Genomic DNA, 16,232 nt, shown 5'->3' with positions numbered 1-16,232 from the left:
ATATTTAATATTTATATCAAAATAGTATTAAATAAAAATGAATAATCCACAATAACGAATATTTAATGAAATCCAAGATATTAAATGTTAACTTAATGCTATGTATAAATAATATGAGATTCAACCATTTTGGATTGATCATTAAAATACTTAAAATAAAGTGTTAATAAATGAATACTCATAGAAAAATATATTGAGTGCAACAACTATAGGACGTACTACTACTAGCTAAAATTCATAAAATTCATAATTTAACTCAATTTTTGACATCTATGATAAGGAAAAAATCGACCTATACTTGATAGACGAGCAAAAAACCATATAAGTAGATTAAAACACTCATGCTTATAATGTGTTACCTAGAGATCCTAGAATTGTTGCATTCTATAGTAACAACGAAATTTTATCACTGAATGAGAAACTAGATATCTCTTCATCGATAAAACCTATGTATTGTGATGATTTACACGCTTTGCCTATGCTATAGGATACAATCTGTCTCATAACTCATATGGCATCTACGCTTGCGTACCCAGGTTTAACGCTGAAACATCGTTATAATATTGGAAAAGCGCTTTACTTCTAATATAATGAAATGGCATGTTCTAAATAGGACATTAAAAATATTTAGAAACTTATGAATGATATTGTAGACGCTAAAATTCCTATTCACCGTGAAGTTGTTTCGTTTAAAGATGCCATTATCCAATTTAAAAAGTTTAGCCAAAACTAAACAGTTGAATTACTATAAACTTTGAACAAGTCTGTCATTGATGTCGCTTCTGTTAAATATGGAGACCATGATTATATTGCAATGTGGCTTTAGCCTTTCTTAGCGAACACAGATGCAATCGCTGGAACTTACAAGCTAGTCCCTTTCCATCAAGGTTTCTTAGTGTACTATGGGTAATTTGAAGAACCCGAAGTATGTCCTCTGCGGGATTCCTCTAAACTTTAGGAAGAAATTGCGGCGATAATGGACTTGCATCTTCACTAAGCAAATACTATAGGGTTCAACTCAGCGGCATCGCTGAATCAGCTTTCGGCATCGCCTAAGGTTTTGTAGGAAATTATTGCATTCGCTGAATTTAACCACGAGAGATAGATTTCTGAAGTTGCTATGAGAGCTACGCCTTAAACGCGAGTTATTTTCGTTGCTGGACCGTCATCTTCTAGCAAAACCACGTTTGCCAATAGGCTGACATGCATGCTCAGGGGTCGTTCTTTCGAGCCAGTAAGAGTATCGCTGGATGATTTTTACGGTCTACCAGAGAATGCCCCTAGACTAAAGGGAACCGACAAACCAGATTTCGAACACCTTCATGCCCTGGATATCGCACGTATTTAGAGGACTTTGGCTGGTTTGATTAATGGCGAGGAGATCATCATGGCCTCCTACGATTTCAAAAGGGGATAACCGGGAGATGGAAAGAAGCTGAAGTTGTCCCCAACTGGGGTTTTGGTAGTTGAGGGTATCCACGCTCTCAATGACGAGATTACCAAGGTGGTCCCCCAGAGCATGCGCCTCAGGGTTTTTATTTAGCCTATTGGCACCCTCGCCTGGGACGAACTTCGCACCATCGAGCACCAGGATTCGCGCCTCCTTCGTAGAATGTGCCGCGATTTCCTCTTCCGCGGGCGCTCTGCCGATAGCACGCTGGACTCCTGGCCCGCAGTTCGCGAAGGCGAGGACATCTGGATTCTCCCCAATCAGACCAAAGCTGACGTGTATTTTAACTCATCTATTATGTACGAGCAGTTTGTCCTTCGCGTGTTTGCCGTTCCTCTTCTTAGATAGGTTCCGCACATATCTCCCAACTATCCACAGGCCAAGCGCTTACTCCGCATGTTAGAGCCAATGCTCCCAATCCCTGTGCAGTACGTTCCTGAGAACTCACTCCTATGTGAGTTCCTCCCAGGGGGTAGTCAGTATGAGGACTTCTTCTTCTGAGTGATATGTTCCATTTGTCTAGACCTGGGCTCGCAATGGCAGACCGTCGGCATGCAAAAATTCCTTCACTCAGGGCATTTCAATGCATCCCACATAGCATTCAGCGCCGACCTGCCCGTCTTCCAAGACGCCGAGCAGTCTAAGGGCGCTGGCAGTTGCCTCGTTCCGCTCCTTTGCTCTGACGTCGAACGCGCGGAAGTCATCACCCAGGTAAAGGGCCTGACCCATCTGGGATCTGTGGTTCCTGACGCACTCCAGCTTCAGGTCCAGCTCCGCTTGCGTGAGGGCAATATATAGTTTGGTTTATTCATAATTATAAAGAGAAATGAATGTTATTCTAGTTAATAGAATAATTTCAACTTTTCGTCTATTAAATCATATATATATAAAATTTTATTTTTATTACTCACATATTATAAAATAATATATTTTTATTAAATCATTTTTCCTTTTTAATTAAATGTGCGAACACCTTCGGGTGTCAAGATAAAGTATATGCTAGCATTGCAATTCAGTTATAGATAATAATTCCTTGAAATACGCTTATAGATTAACATAAAATATCTATATCAAATACACTAACTACTAAATAAAAACATAATTATTAGAATAATAATTTATCAATAAAAATCTAATTTTATTATTCTTAGATCTAGATAATACTATATTAGTTGCAAAATAACCTGATTCTAGTTAATTTACATACGAAAATGCAAAATAGTTATTCAAAACCTCAAACTCTATTAACGATTACTATAAAAGTTTATCAGCCTAAAAAGAGTTTTATCTTTAAATAGATGGTTAAGAATTAAATATAGCAATACGACCAGGTCTATTTAAATTTTTATATATGGTAAAGTAATAAGTTAAGATTATTATTTCTACTCTTTCAGTTTATAACTATGCAGTTTAAATTGCTGACATAATTGACCCTAATAGAGAGATTATTATTGATATAATTGCAAGAGAACATCATGGTATGAAAAAAATGGTAGAGAACGGTGCTAGAGGCAGTAAAATATTACGTAAAAGAAGTATAATATTTGATGATTAATCACTTCCTTGGTGCAACAAACTATTTTCTGCGGCTTTTCTTAAGTCTATACCGTATAGATCATTTAATTCATAGTGTTTTATACCTTTATAATCTCATATTGAATTTTCTTGCATATAACTTTCATCTTTTTAGGAATAGATTTTTTAAGACCAACTGTTTAGTTTAGTTAATATTATTACTTTTATTAGATAAAATATTTAGTAGCTACATTCCACAGAATTATTTTTTAAATAGTATAGATAATCTATTTTTAAAAACTGCACGTTTTATGTTCCCATTAATAAAGATAAATATTTTATACAATACAATGGTGAGTATATATTATCTGCTAGTTATAACGATCGACCAGATCTTTTAATTCATAGTATAATATTGCATGGAGGAAGAGTTACTGCTACACTTAGCAATAAAGAAATAACACATTTAGTTTATACATAAAATTTAATTGAGTTTCTTAGAGAAAAATATGGCATTAAGTAATAATAGTAGGTGTATTTCTAAGATAAAAGTTTATTATTTAATGGTATAGACACTGTTAACTCTTATAATTTTTGTGCAGTAGATATTGATTATATTTTTAAAAGCTGCTATCTATTTGCTAAATAAGATGAGGCATTCAGTTATAGTTAATTTCTTAGCTTTAATCCAGTGTAGAAAAAATCCTCCGATGAAACACTTTTCAACACTACCAGTGGATGATAAAATTTAAAATTTTATTTTGTGAGTTTTTACTATCTTTTTAGATTCTCGTATTACAAATTTACATTTTTTGATAACGGCTTAATTTCTAGAATCTTTATAGTTTATCAAAATTTGAAAATTCATTGATACATTTTTATTTATTAATTTTCGATGATTTCGAGGAAATATTATGGATAATATATATGGCTAGAATTATTTAGTATAATGTTAGCACAAGATATAATTTAAATTTTCAGCTCAGTATTATAATTGCTATTAAATTTTTAGGATATTCGAAAAATTATCATATAATTACTAGCTATTTATTATCTCTAGATTATTTTATAGTTAGTTTTTTGATAACTTAAACCTAATAACAAAGTCAAATACGTTTTGAAGATATCTTATATAGCCTATAAAGATTAAAACATTATAATATCAAAAACTTAAGCTAAAAATCATTCTAATTGTTATATTTTAGCAAGACACTTTGCTATATTATTAGAAATTTAAATTATGATTTCTTTAATCCAATTATGAATTATTTATACACGTTTAAGTAATGATTCTAATATTACCTAATCAGTAAAAACTTTCATCTCAAGAATTTATATATTGATAAACTTTTTATTATTATTTTTATTTACTTCTCGTTCAGATACTACTTAAGCAGTTCTTTAAAACGATGATTATATTCCTATCATATATTTTTTTATTTATAGAATTAGAAAGAAATCAAGAATAAATTAAATATTTATTTAAATTTGCTACATATTATAAATTGTACTCATTAAATACGTTTCGACCTCTAGAAGTAAATCATCAACGATCTTATATAATATATAGTAAAGGATCAGCGATGGTTTTTAATCTAAAGAGCATTAATTTATTCTTGTCCAACGTATTCTAGTAATGGTATTTTTTATCATGAGTACAATATTTATATAATATATACAATACTATAAAATATAAAAACTTATCAGTTCTTAACATTTTACAGTTATTGTTAATAAATGAAATAAATACTATATATTTATTATGGTAGTTAGTTTTCAATTTTAATTAATATAACTCAGTTAATTAAAATAAGAATAAATAATCAAAAAGGTGATCTTAGATATAGGTATTGTAAAAATGGATACTATAATGTATTATATAATCTCTTAAGTGTTATAATTATTAATATAATATCATTTTCTTAAAATCTGTAAATAAAAAGTAATGTAGTGAATATGAATCTTAGTAATTATTAACAATTAGAACATTTATTCATCTTAACGAAATTTAATTTTTAATATATTCTTAGTAATAATATGATATCATATTACAAATTTAGTGTATAGTTATTCGTCTTTGCTTTGGAGGTAATACTATATTGTAAAAAGAATATAAGCATTCGTAGATTTCTAAACTTTTTACATAGTAGTTATATTAAAAATTAAATAGATTTTAAGTTTCCTGCCTTACTCAAAATGCTGGGAAATTACTCAGCCGCTACTACCCAGAAGGGCCAGCCCAGACAGCGTCGCGCGTTCGATCGCCACACCTGGAGCGATGCCGAGATATCCAGCCTGCTGATGCTAGCTGAAACGCACCACAAGCGGTGGTAGTACGTGTCCACCCACTTCCCACACCTGACCCAGAACCAGGTGAAGAACAAGTACTACTACCTGCTGCAGCATCCCCAGGAGCCCAGCGCCAAGCAGATGCGCCTCATCGCCTTCGACCAGGCGGTGCTGGGCGGCTACAATTTCCAGCAGCTGGACCTCCTGCAGTGAGGCCCGTCAGCGGTGAGTGACTTAATGCGTACGCTTCACATGCGCTGGGCCGCCTCTTCCCATTTCCGAAAGTATTTGCCTCGGGATATATAAGTGTGGCCGCAGTTTTTTATCCAACGCTCCGCTTCTACTCAGCGGAGCTTGTAGGCAGAATCTGGTAAACTTGCGCGATTCTAAATTTAGAATTACCTTAGTACTCAATCTGGCTGCAACCCGCGGTATGGTGCGTACAAGGGGGTACGACGTTAAAGATCCGCACTTTTTCTACGAAACTGGCCGATCGGTTTTTACCCAGAATCCCCCACAATACGATTTGTAGTATTTTTAAAATCAAACCGCGTCGCATTGTTCCTTTCTCGCAGTAATACCCAGAGAATAACACCCCGCTCCGGTAGTGTGGGCCCACCTCCTCTTTGGGTCCCGCCCCGAGATACTTAGAAACACCCCTCCACCAAATGGATTTTAGCGAGGTACTCGAGCAGATCTCGGGGATTATCTACTGCGCGAAGACCGCGGTCGCCCCCAGGGCCAGCAAGCCCATGCGCGCCTCCACCTGGACCGCCGCTGAGGACGCCACCCTCTCGAGCGTCATGCGGGCCAGGCCCTGCACGCCCTGGGCCGACATCGCCGCCGCTGTCTCCACGCAGGCGCGGTGCCCCCTGCGCGCCGGCTCCCAGGTGTCCCAGCACTGGCGCCGCGTGCTGAGCTTCCGCCTCGGAGACGACGCCTTCTCCGCGGAGGAGGACCACAAGCTCAGGCTGCTGCGCGCAGATGGGCTGGCGGACAGCGAGATCGCCGCGGCCCTGGCTACCACGGAGCTGGCGGTGCGGCTGCGGGCCGTCGAGATGGGCCTTTCGGAGTGAGACTAGAATTGTATAATATTTGGGTAACATCGCGCGGAATGGAAGGCCCGAGTCGCCCAGGCAGGCGGGCGGGCCGTTGCGGCTTACTGCAGAGAACTAGGGAGAGCTGATAAATTCACGGCCGATAGCACCGCTACGGCAGGCACACCAGTGAGCCGGAAGACAGGCTGCCTGGACTCGCGGCGCCTCCGACCGCTAGGTGTGCACAGCCAGCCCCCTAGACACAGCGGGAGAGGCAACACTGGCACGGGCTGCCGAACATGAGCTGGCGAAGGCCGCGCCGGACTCGAGTTAACTCGCCCATTCCATTTAATACCGATATGCTCACTTGCGCTCTACCCGCCATTTGGCTGCGCCCACTGCACCATTTAGCAGACCCAGGTTTCCCATTCGCGATCATTCTACTTACTAAGACTCCTAAAGCGGCAGCCGAGCATGGCCTAGCACCAGTCTCCTGCGCCGGGACTTTAGCTCACTGCGAGTTTAGGGCAGTATGTGGCTGTGCCAAGCGGAGATACCGAACCTCACTCCAGCGCGAAGCTCATCATCAGCGTGTTCCTGTGCGTGGTGTTCATGACCAGGCTATCGTGCGAAACGTAGACCCCGTCGTGCTTACATTTAACCGGATCTACTGCGGCGTTGATGTCGTGCGCAGTCAGGGCGTTGTTCTCCAGCAATTCGGTCTGAAAGTCTTCCTAAGACTTATTCGCTATTTGCGATAGGCTGCGCTGGATTGTGTTCATTTACGAGTATCCAGGCAATGCATTTATTACCGTATTATTAGCATACTTCATAAATTCAGTTTTTCGATTTCTGCGTTTATTCACCTCCGCTGCAGACCTACCTCCGCGCGCTTCAAAAATACCAAATCCCACGTTTCTCATGCTTCTAAAAACGTTCTAACACACATTTACTACAATCCACGCCGAATTAACCCAAGAAACCGCAACTCCTACCTACCTGCCTCCATCCATCCATTCATCCCCACTCACTCCCCTCACTCCACCACCAAATCTCCTTCTCCTTCTCCTTATTCTCCTTATTCTTATTCCTCCCCTTATTCTCCCCCCTCCGCCAACCACCGCTCCAGCTCCTGCATATAGTACCCGTCGAACATGAGGATTGCCTGGTCGGTCTCCCCCACGCCATCATTCTTCCCATCGTTCCCATCACTCTTCCCATCATTTTTCCCCAACAAATCGTTCCCATCGTTCCCATCACTCTTCCCATCATTCTTCCCAACCTCCACATCCCCCCTCCCCTCCACATCCTCCACATTCTTCCCCACCAAATCCCCCCTCAGCCCCTGAATTTCGCCCGAAAACACGCAAAAAACGCGGTTTCGGGCCAGGTACGCTAGCGACTTGACCACGGTCGCTTTGACGATGAAATGCGACCTGCAGAGGCGCTAGAGCAGCGGAAACGCGAAATCGCAGCAGCCAGCGACGCGGACGGCGTTATAGAGCACATTTACGACCAGGCAGCGCGTTTCGATCGTGCAGCGCGAGGCGCTCAGCAGGCGGTCCAGGAACTGCAGGAGGCACGCGGAATCGAACGCGCGGGCCACGATTTCGCCCAGGAGGACCCCCAGCTGGCGGCTGACGGCGGTGCGCACCTTCCGGACGGGGTCCCGCAGGAGGTCCAAAACGATCTGCTCCACGGACGCGAAAACGGCCGGAAACGCCCCGAAACCCGCAAACTTGAACAGCAGCTGCGGGAACGCGTCCGCGTAGAGCACGCGCGAGCGGTACTGCCCGCACGAAATCGCTACGGAGCCGAATTCGCGTCGGGTCAAATTCGGTTGAGTCCGGAGTAGAACCTGGGCGAACTCGCGAAATCGGGGCTGGATCGCTGACCAAAGCGACGCCTCCTACTCCTAAGCCAAAAGGGCCGGCATTTAATCTATGTTTACAAGCTCTAAAAGGACGCTAACGAAGAGGGTTCCGAGCTTGGCCTCGCCCAGGACGTCTCGGAAGTTCTGGGGGCTCCGCAGCAGCTCCTTGGCGAGCGCGTAGCGCAGGCTGAGCGGGCACGTGGGCTGGAAGCGCTTCAGCAGGAAGCTCCCCAGCGCGTCCTGGTACTCCCTGAGCTGCTGCGCGCCCAGCAGCTGGCTCGCGCCCAGGACGCGGAACTCGAGCGCCTTCAGCTGCAGGAAAATGCCGCAAATTTTTGGCAGGTTCTGGATGTTGTGCCCGATGAAGAAGTCGTAGAACTTCTCGTGGTCGTTTATGTGGATTTTGAGCTCGGAGAACGCGAAAACGCGCCCCGAGAGGTCGAGAAATAGCTGCACCAACTTATACACTGTCTGGAGCTGGATCTAAAAATTGTCGATTATTATATCATCTGTGTTCAGATTTGAAAAAACCTGCAGGAAGATGCCCAGATTCTTGATGTACTGCTGCACGAGCTTTTTGTCAGCCGAAAATACCTTTTTGTAGTAGAATTCGCCCACGTTCATTTTCGTGCTGAAGCTCGCGTTCCGCAGCAGAGAGGCCAGGAAAAACGGAATTTTTAGCTTCAAATCGCCGTCGTTTTTCATGAGAACGCTCACAATCTCGTCCTGGATGCTGCGGAACTTGCAGTCGAGATTCTGACGCTCCAGAATCGCTGAGAGCGCAGTCAAGTTCAGCTGCTGGTTGCTGTAGTTCACATGCGGCGCCTGTAGCGAGAACTCGCAGCTCTGCTCGTTGTTGTGCTGGATGAGCGTGTAGTAGTGCTGCGTAAACGAGCCCTGGAACGTGTAGAGCGGGCGCGTGACTTGTACCAGGAACTCGGTGTACACGGGCCGCCCCGAGAGCTGCTTCACGAGCACCGTGAGGAGTGGAATCGTCGTTTTCGAGGGCAGAAACTTCGCGAATTTGACGATAATTTTCAGGTAAAAATCGTTAAATTGGAGCGGAAATTTTCGGATTATCTGCAGTATTATATTGTATTTTTCAGTACTGATTTCGGGCTCAGCGGCCAGAAACTCGTCCGCGTTTTCCTCGTGAGGGAACGTGGATTCCCGCAGGTAGCGGTAGCTGTCCGCACCGAAAACGTGCAGCCCCACGAGCGCGCGGGCGCTGATTATCGCCGCGCAGGCGCTTCCCTGGACGCGAAAATTGACAATTTGGCTGAAAAGGAACGGAAAAAGAACGAAATATTGCATCGAAATCTCGTAGAACTCGCCCAGGAGCTCCTGGACGTTCCTGGGCAGCAGGGAGCGATTTTGCTGGAATTTGTCGAATCGGGAGCGGTTCCCTTCAGTTTTTGACCGAATTTCGACCATCACATCGAAGAGAATGTCGTAACAGCGACTGATGAACTTTATGGAGGCGGTTGACTTGACGAGAGCGAGAAGGAGTGGAAAAACGAATTCTAGGACGTTTTTGAGCTGAATCTGGAATTCCTGGGATTTGTAGAAAATGGAGTGAAAAAATTGCGGTATCAGCTCCAGGATTAGGCACTTTTCGATGTGCAGCTGATTCTCGATGTGTAGCGGCGCATTCAGGAACTGGGCATCCACCGGGTCGCTGGCGAGCTGCGCAGGCGCGCTTTCCCGCGAAATCAGCTCCTGGAAGCTCGGAATGCGGTCCGAGAACTCGAATTCGTCCGTAAAAGTAGTCGCTGTCTGTATCAGAATTGAGTAGATTTTGTTTCGGAAAATTGACAGATCGGAGGCGGCGATGATGCCAGGCACTCTTCGAAGTGCCACGATCCTGAAAAGAAAGAAATCCGAGTAGTACTGCTCTGCAAACTTGCTGATTGGGTCGTTATCAAATTCCTCAAATGCAGCCAAAGAAATCTCGTAGCTTTCCTACAATAGATCTATGTCGGTTCTGCAGTCTTCTTCTTCCTTGTAAATCTCGTACATTTCCTCGTATTCGTTATCGAGATCGTCTAAATCAAAATCCATTTTAGAAGGGAAACAATATGATATTTAATAATATACAGATTTGGGAGGGGTTGAAAATAAATTATTCGGATAATAATAGGCTAATAGTAATAATAATATAAAATTATAAAAATGAATAAATACTCAAAGTTCATCTGTCCATACTGACTTTAAGCATTTGTTAATGTCAGCTTCCCAAGATAGGTTATATTGTTCTGTTATTCTGCAACGCTTCCCGTTACCAATTACCAAAACTGTTGGAATTTTTGAGATTTTGTATTTGTCCGAGAGGCCATTTTTATCTTTTTTACTATGATCTAGTCTTACAGATTGGACATGGTGTTAGTCTGTCATGGAATCAACGAAACTAATCAGTTCTGGGAGACGTTTCTAACAGTCTGAGCACCATGGCCCATGAAAAATTAAAATACGAGATTTTTGGAATGAATTTATCATAGAAATATGATCTGAATCAACTTCATAGGAGGTGTTTTTATAGCCACGAATTGATAACTCTGACAATAGTAGCAACATTTAATGTTTAAAAAGACTATAATATATAGATAAAATAATAATATACTAAATTATATTTCTTTCCTACCATATATATTATTATAGTATTATTTTCCTAGTATATTAATATTTTTTAATTCTCTGCTATCATTATATTAGATGCAATACTATTATACAAATAGATTAACATTATTTATTAACAATATGATTACTGTTAATATTTTTAAATCATTATACTTTGATATTTAATAAAAATTGTGATCTTTAGCAAGTTTTGATTGCACTCTTAATGAATATATAAGAAATCTGATTAAAATAAGTGTATAAATCATTATAATGACTTAATGAGCGAAAAATCTATTTGAAACGTTATAACTTGAGTCAAATCTTAATTTGTTTGGTATTATACCACTAATGATAGTTTATAAGGTCGTATTGTTACATTAACTTATTATATATCATAAAAAAGATAATTTTGTATGCCTTTATACCCATATTTTCATTAAATGAGTAAAAATAATTTATCTAAATCCAAAATGAAAATTAATTAAAGAAGATATCACTGGAAGATAAAACCAGTTATAATTAGATGGATTAATAATTTTCATAAGATATCTATGAGATTAGAAAACTTATTATTTTTTGGAATTAATATAGGATGACATCTCTTTTGAATGTATTTAGAAACTGTGGAAATATGAATTGACTAATAGTAATATAATAATTATAAGATTTAATAGTATACTAATTCCTAATTACTCAAACATTCATTTCTTACTTAAATTTATATGATTATAACAGTATAAATTAAATATAAACCTAATATAGCAATAAAAAATAAGTGAAATGTCAAAAGTTACTCTAAATAATTATTCAAAAATTACTTTTTCTATATAAAGGAATAATATTAAGAGTAAATAGTAATCCGAAATTTTTCATAAGTTTCCTTTAAAACAATATGTCTAATAAAATTATTCTAACATCATTTTATAAATAGATTTAACATAAAAGAAACAATAAAATTATCCGAATACCTACCCTCTCACTCAGGTACGATGAGGAAGCACACGTCCTCCACGTTGCACTCGTTCACGCCGCGGATCATCTTGAAGTAGCCGCCCTCGCCCCAGGTGCTGCCCCAGCTGTTCTTGAGGAGCCAGTACGGGGTGTCGTTCTCCACGCCCCATCCCACGAGCATGACGGCGTGCGAGCCCTCCACCCCGCCGCTGACGTGCTAGTAGACGCCCGAGTGGTAGTAGTCGAAGTCGCCGTACACGGTGAAGGCGGTCTGCACGGTGCCGCGGAGCAGCGCCTCCATGATGCTGCGCTCGCTCTGGCATACGTACTCGAACGCCGCGCCCCGGTGGAAGCGCAGGGGGGAGCGGTCCTCGCAGCGCCTCGGGCACTTCCCGGTGGCCCCGGAGCGCCCGGAGGTGTAGGGAGCGCAGGCGTCCGCGACAGTGCCCGTGCGGACCAGGAACTGCTGGGCCAGGAGCAGCCAGCCGCCGTTGCAGCCCTCCTGCCCCTGGGTGTTGCAGGACACCACGTACTGCTCCGAGAGCGCCGTGCGGGCCGCGCCGGCGATGCAGCGGTTGTCCGCGAGCTGGTCCACCGCGGAGAAGGCCCAGCAGGAGCCGCAGCTGCCCTGGTCCCTGACGGTGTCCGGCCCGGAGCACTCGGGGCGCAGCGCGGGCCAGAGGTGCTCAAGCGGGAGGGCGCCGTCCGAGGGCACGAAGGCGGCGTAGCGTTCCGGGGCGGGGCCCGCGTGCGGTCTGGGCAGGAGGGGACGCCTGACGGTGGGGGCGCCCGGGACCCAGCGGAGGCCGGAGTGGGCCTGGAGCTCGCGCAGCATGGCGTCGGCGAGGGTGAGCAGCATTTGCGGAAGGTGCCGAGATTATACAATTGGGAAGGGGGACCAACACGAGGGCCCTTCTTACCCAATGGGAGTGCCAGCCTAAATGCCGCTCTACGCCATCTCTAGTTTTCCACGGCGGCGCCCTGCTCCTTGTCAGGGATCTGGGCGGCGCGCTCGTTCGTGGGCGAGGTCCAAGGAGCGTACCAGCAACAAGAACCTAGATACTAACTTTTGATAAGATTGTACATGATATAGTATGAATTTCATTGAGGTAAATATTACTCTTAATGCTTGTATCTATTGCTGAATAAGAATATCAATATGTTATAATGTGGATTTCATCAGTTAGCTAATATAATTACATTGTGGTAATTAAGGTTAAAGTAAAAATAAATAACTCATTTTAATAAATCTACATTAGACGATATCCAGTCATGGTTAATATATATAATGAAGAAAGTTTTCCAATCATAGTTCTCCATATTTGTATAGGTAAGTTGATAGTTATAAAACTATTTAGTTAAAATTTCAGTTACTGAAGACTAAATTAATGGAGAGAAGTTTTCTGATGTCATGATATACCGATCAAAATGTAATTAAAACATATAATCTTTTTTATTTACTTCTTTAGCAGTAATGTTACTAAAAAATATCGCAGTAAAAATATTTTCACCCTTTTAGAGCTCAATTAATATTTTTGCTCCTATATTAGTAAATTAGGTTAAATTAATAATATTAATTTAATAAATATCTGACTAAATAGTTAAAATTTTCTACTATTCTTTGAATAGACTAAATCCTGCGTTAAAAGCAGTTCTAGATGCATAGGTTTAAAGTTCAGAATTTGTCAAAAAATTAGGTTTTTCTAACATTTATTCTGAATAATTCCCGATGCAGCGATCTCCAGTAGTTGTATTCGATACCAATTAACATCTTTAGAATGATATATCCAAATAAATTCCACGATCAACAATATATGGTGCATGAAGCCATCTTCCATCACTAATAGTCATAGATCCACTAACACCGGCTCTATTATACCAAACATCCATTTGAGAGTTAAGAGATGTAATAAGAATATCAACTATTGAATTTCCAAGTGGACCATTAAGTTAGTTAATAAGTACATCTTAAAGCAAAGATAAGATAGAATTATAAATGTAACTTAGAGACCCAGATAGTGTCATTGTAAGTTCTTTAATTTTAAATTATTGACCAACTCTCAGAAAATTATACATATCTTTGCACTCAGAAGCCACAAACTTTAAAGTTGTAGAAAGCTCAACATTAATGAGACTAATTTGACCAATACCCGCATCAGTCAAAAATGGCCATGTTTGTTGGTTTATTGAAAACTCAAGAGAAAGATAAAATGATAAATTTGAGAATTACAAAGATCCTTGTTGCTTCATTGGGTTAAGGACTATTTTAACAGAGGGAGGGTTAATATCCTTAATTATCAAATTATCAAGATTGATCTTGAAGGCTAATATAGGTATTTCAAGTGAATCAATCAAGACTTCGCCAGCTAAACTTGACAAGACGCCCAGCTAATTTTTTGACATGTAATTCTCCAGGCCGGACTCAGTTATAAATGCATAGCCAGCAGGTATAACTTTTGACATATTGGTCTCGTCGAACGTGTCATAGAAACACACCCCGAGTAAAATCATCATTTTAATAAAAACAAAAATATCGACTACAATACTTTATTATAATTTTTCACTGCAGGAAATCTATTTTATACTTTCGTACTATAACCGTAAAAGTTAAGTATACAATTTTTCGTATACTCAAATAATTATTATATAGTTATAGTATATATTTCCACTCCTTCACACTACATGTTGAAACCGTAAAATTGTATATGTTTTTTTAATCAAGTCGGGAATCTACTACTCGACATGTCAAAAAACGTACTGAGCACAAAAGCCGTCAAATTGATGCACACGATGACCGAACACGCGCAGCAGAGCCCCATAAGCCGCGATTTGGTCATAATCGCCCTAATTTCAATTTCGACCGCCTAGACCTCAATTTCGACCTCGTGAATCGCTGCCATTGCCTGCGAAATCGTCGTTTCCCCCTCGTGCTGCAAATCGACCATCTGGTCGTTAATGCACGTAGGCAGCGCCTCTGCGATCGAGCGCGAGCGAGATTTCACGGTGCACGCGATGACATTTCCGACCTGAAACGGCCCGAAGACGCCTGCAGTGTTACTGCGCTCGCGGCTCTCGTTTTCGACAATCTCGTGCTGAATTTCGCTCCGGGAGCGCACCCGATCTACGGCGAGGTACGCGGAGTCGATTTTGCGGTTCTGGGCCACAAAAACTCCGATTAAAGACAGCCTGCGGATCGCAATGCTCGCGCGCTGCTGCTGCTCGGCGTCGTCAGTTTTCGGGACGCCCGATTTCCGCTACAATTCGGGGTTTTTCCAGCGCGCAATAAGCGGAATCACCCAGTAAACGGCGATCCCGAAGAGCGCCGCCACGGAGTTAAAAACGGTCACAATGGAAGGGACCAGAATGCTGACGCCGATCGCGAAAATCGTCAGCAAAATGCCGATCGAAAAGAAGACGAAAGTGCCTTTTTTGGACGTGCGGTCGAGCCTGAACCATTCCATGAAAATAGCACGGATCGGGTACACTATAACGACGTAGGAGAGCATGATGACGAAGGCGTAGAGGAGGCGAACGGTCGTCATGACGTAGTTTTTGGGCGAGAAGCTGAGCAACACGTTTCCGGCGATTTAGCGCCCGAAGAGGAAATAGGCGCTGAATGCATTCAGCAGATAGAGGACACAGACTAGAATGCACGCAAATACGCAGGATTTCTTCATTAGCTAGCGGCGGTAGTTGGGCTGCCCTGCTAGGTCGTGTAGGAGCACCGGGATAGAGGCGTGGCAGCCGAAAAGCGGCATGAAAAGCGGAATCCGCTGAATGAACTCTAGGAAGGCATATCCCGGGTTTTTATGAGCCGGTGCTACAAGATTAAGTGGGTTCGGAAGCTTGATATTGCTGACCACTTGATTGATGACGATATCGGTTGTCGTGTCCTGAAGGCCCTTGATAAAGTAGCTAAAAGTGGCGAAAACCGTGACGACAATGAAGATGATTGCAAAGGCGCTCACATTACTGAGCGCACTGGGGCTGCTTAGCATCGTCAGTGGCGCTAGTGGTGCGAAAAGACAAATTTTCATGTAAATTGGATTAAAATGGTAGCTAGACACTGCCTGAATAAAGACAACTAGGTAGTCAGAGCAGATTGAAATGTAGCTAACTAGATATCCGCAATACATGAAGGCAATGCAACTATCGATAATGGTTGCTACAATGTTGCCAAAAATACTCTTGATCATTCCACGCATTGTTGGGGACTGCGTATAATGAGCTGCGTCAATGATAGCCATGAATCCAAAAATCGAAAATACAAATGCAAAAACAGCAATTGCTATTGCTAGAGGCCATCCAACTCTAGAAAATGTATAGGGAAGAGAAAGCAATGCAGCCCCCATCATGGTATTTGAAAGTGTCAGAATAGTACCAAGTAACTAGACTTTATTTATTTGCATGGGAGACTATTTTTTTGCCTTGAACGGCGATTTTTTCATTAGTGTGAAGCGGAAATTATAACGATCTTCTATTAATTTCTATTATAAAT

At 41.8% G+C, this 16,232-nt stretch overlaps 10 protein-coding genes across 10 annotated transcripts; 4 read left to right on the top strand and 6 right to left on the bottom strand. All coding sequences in view use genetic code 6, as the record gives it.

Annotated features, from left to right (window-relative positions):
* Window positions 1–37: 37 nt before the first annotated feature.
* Window positions 38–1,951, top strand: SS50377_27219 (Uridine kinase; the record flags this gene model as incomplete). The annotated part of the gene is made up of 1 exon (XM_067911012.1): window positions 38–1,951. One exon carries the CDS (start codon window positions 38–40, stop codon window positions 1,949–1,951), a length of 1,914 nt encoding a protein of 637 aa, XP_067761699.1.
* A 460-nt stretch (window positions 1,952–2,411) lies between these two features.
* On the top strand, window positions 2,412–3,707 carry SS50377_27218 (NLI interacting factor-like phosphatase; the record flags this gene model as incomplete). The annotated part of the gene is made up of 1 exon (XM_067911011.1): window positions 2,412–3,707. One exon carries the CDS (start codon window positions 2,412–2,414, stop codon window positions 3,705–3,707), a length of 1,296 nt encoding a protein of 431 aa, XP_067761698.1.
* A 1,454-nt stretch (window positions 3,708–5,161) lies between these two features.
* SS50377_27217 (Myb-like DNA-binding domain-containing protein) lies at window positions 5,162–5,467 on the top strand (the record flags this gene model as incomplete). The annotated part of the gene is made up of 1 exon (XM_067911010.1): window positions 5,162–5,467. One exon carries the CDS (start codon window positions 5,162–5,164, stop codon window positions 5,465–5,467), a length of 306 nt encoding a protein of 101 aa, XP_067761697.1.
* A 455-nt stretch (window positions 5,468–5,922) lies between these two features.
* On the top strand, window positions 5,923–6,330 carry SS50377_27216 (Myb-like DNA-binding domain-containing protein; the record flags this gene model as incomplete). Its single annotated transcript, XM_067911009.1, has 1 exon — window positions 5,923–6,330. One exon carries the CDS (start codon window positions 5,923–5,925, stop codon window positions 6,328–6,330), a length of 408 nt encoding a protein of 135 aa, XP_067761696.1.
* A 524-nt stretch (window positions 6,331–6,854) lies between these two features.
* Window positions 6,855–7,304, bottom strand: SS50377_27215 (uncharacterized protein; the record flags this gene model as incomplete). The annotated part of the gene is made up of 1 exon (XM_067911008.1): window positions 6,855–7,304. The coding sequence occupies one exon, from the start codon at window positions 7,302–7,304 to the stop codon at window positions 6,855–6,857; it is 450 nt and encodes a 149-aa protein (XP_067761695.1).
* A 23-nt stretch (window positions 7,305–7,327) lies between these two features.
* Window positions 7,328–10,225, bottom strand: SS50377_27214 (uncharacterized protein; the record flags this gene model as incomplete). The annotated part of the gene is made up of 1 exon (XM_067911007.1): window positions 7,328–10,225. The coding sequence occupies one exon, from the start codon at window positions 10,223–10,225 to the stop codon at window positions 7,328–7,330; it is 2,898 nt and encodes a 965-aa protein (XP_067761694.1).
* A 123-nt stretch (window positions 10,226–10,348) lies between these two features.
* SS50377_27213 (Thioredoxin domain-containing protein) lies at window positions 10,349–10,738 on the bottom strand (the record flags this gene model as incomplete). The annotated part of the gene is made up of 1 exon (XM_067911006.1): window positions 10,349–10,738. One exon carries the CDS (start codon window positions 10,736–10,738, stop codon window positions 10,349–10,351), a length of 390 nt encoding a protein of 129 aa, XP_067761693.1.
* A 1,021-nt stretch (window positions 10,739–11,759) lies between these two features.
* Window positions 11,760–12,593, bottom strand: SS50377_27212 (Cathepsin B; the record flags this gene model as incomplete). The annotated part of the gene is made up of 1 exon (XM_067911005.1): window positions 11,760–12,593. The coding sequence occupies one exon, from the start codon at window positions 12,591–12,593 to the stop codon at window positions 11,760–11,762; it is 834 nt and encodes a 277-aa protein (XP_067761692.1).
* A 377-nt stretch (window positions 12,594–12,970) lies between these two features.
* SS50377_27211 (uncharacterized protein) lies at window positions 12,971–14,248 on the bottom strand (the record flags this gene model as incomplete). The annotated part of the gene is made up of 1 exon (XM_067911004.1): window positions 12,971–14,248. The coding sequence occupies one exon, from the start codon at window positions 14,246–14,248 to the stop codon at window positions 12,971–12,973; it is 1,278 nt and encodes a 425-aa protein (XP_067761691.1).
* A 203-nt stretch (window positions 14,249–14,451) lies between these two features.
* On the bottom strand, window positions 14,452–16,182 carry SS50377_27210 (Solute carrier family protein; the record flags this gene model as incomplete). Its single annotated transcript, XM_067911003.1, has 1 exon — window positions 14,452–16,182. The coding sequence occupies one exon, from the start codon at window positions 16,180–16,182 to the stop codon at window positions 14,452–14,454; it is 1,731 nt and encodes a 576-aa protein (XP_067761690.1).
* Between the last annotated feature and the right edge of the window lie 50 nt (window positions 16,183–16,232).

Source organism: Spironucleus salmonicida, chromosome 7 (genome assembly GCF_000497125.1).
Source record: "Spironucleus salmonicida strain ATCC 50377 chromosome 7, whole genome shotgun sequence".
Lineage (NCBI taxonomy): Eukaryota > Fornicata > Diplomonadida > Hexamitidae > Spironucleus > Spironucleus salmonicida.
The sequence above is the reverse complement of the archived record's forward strand: the minus strand, read 5'-3'. Positions and strand labels throughout refer to the sequence as shown.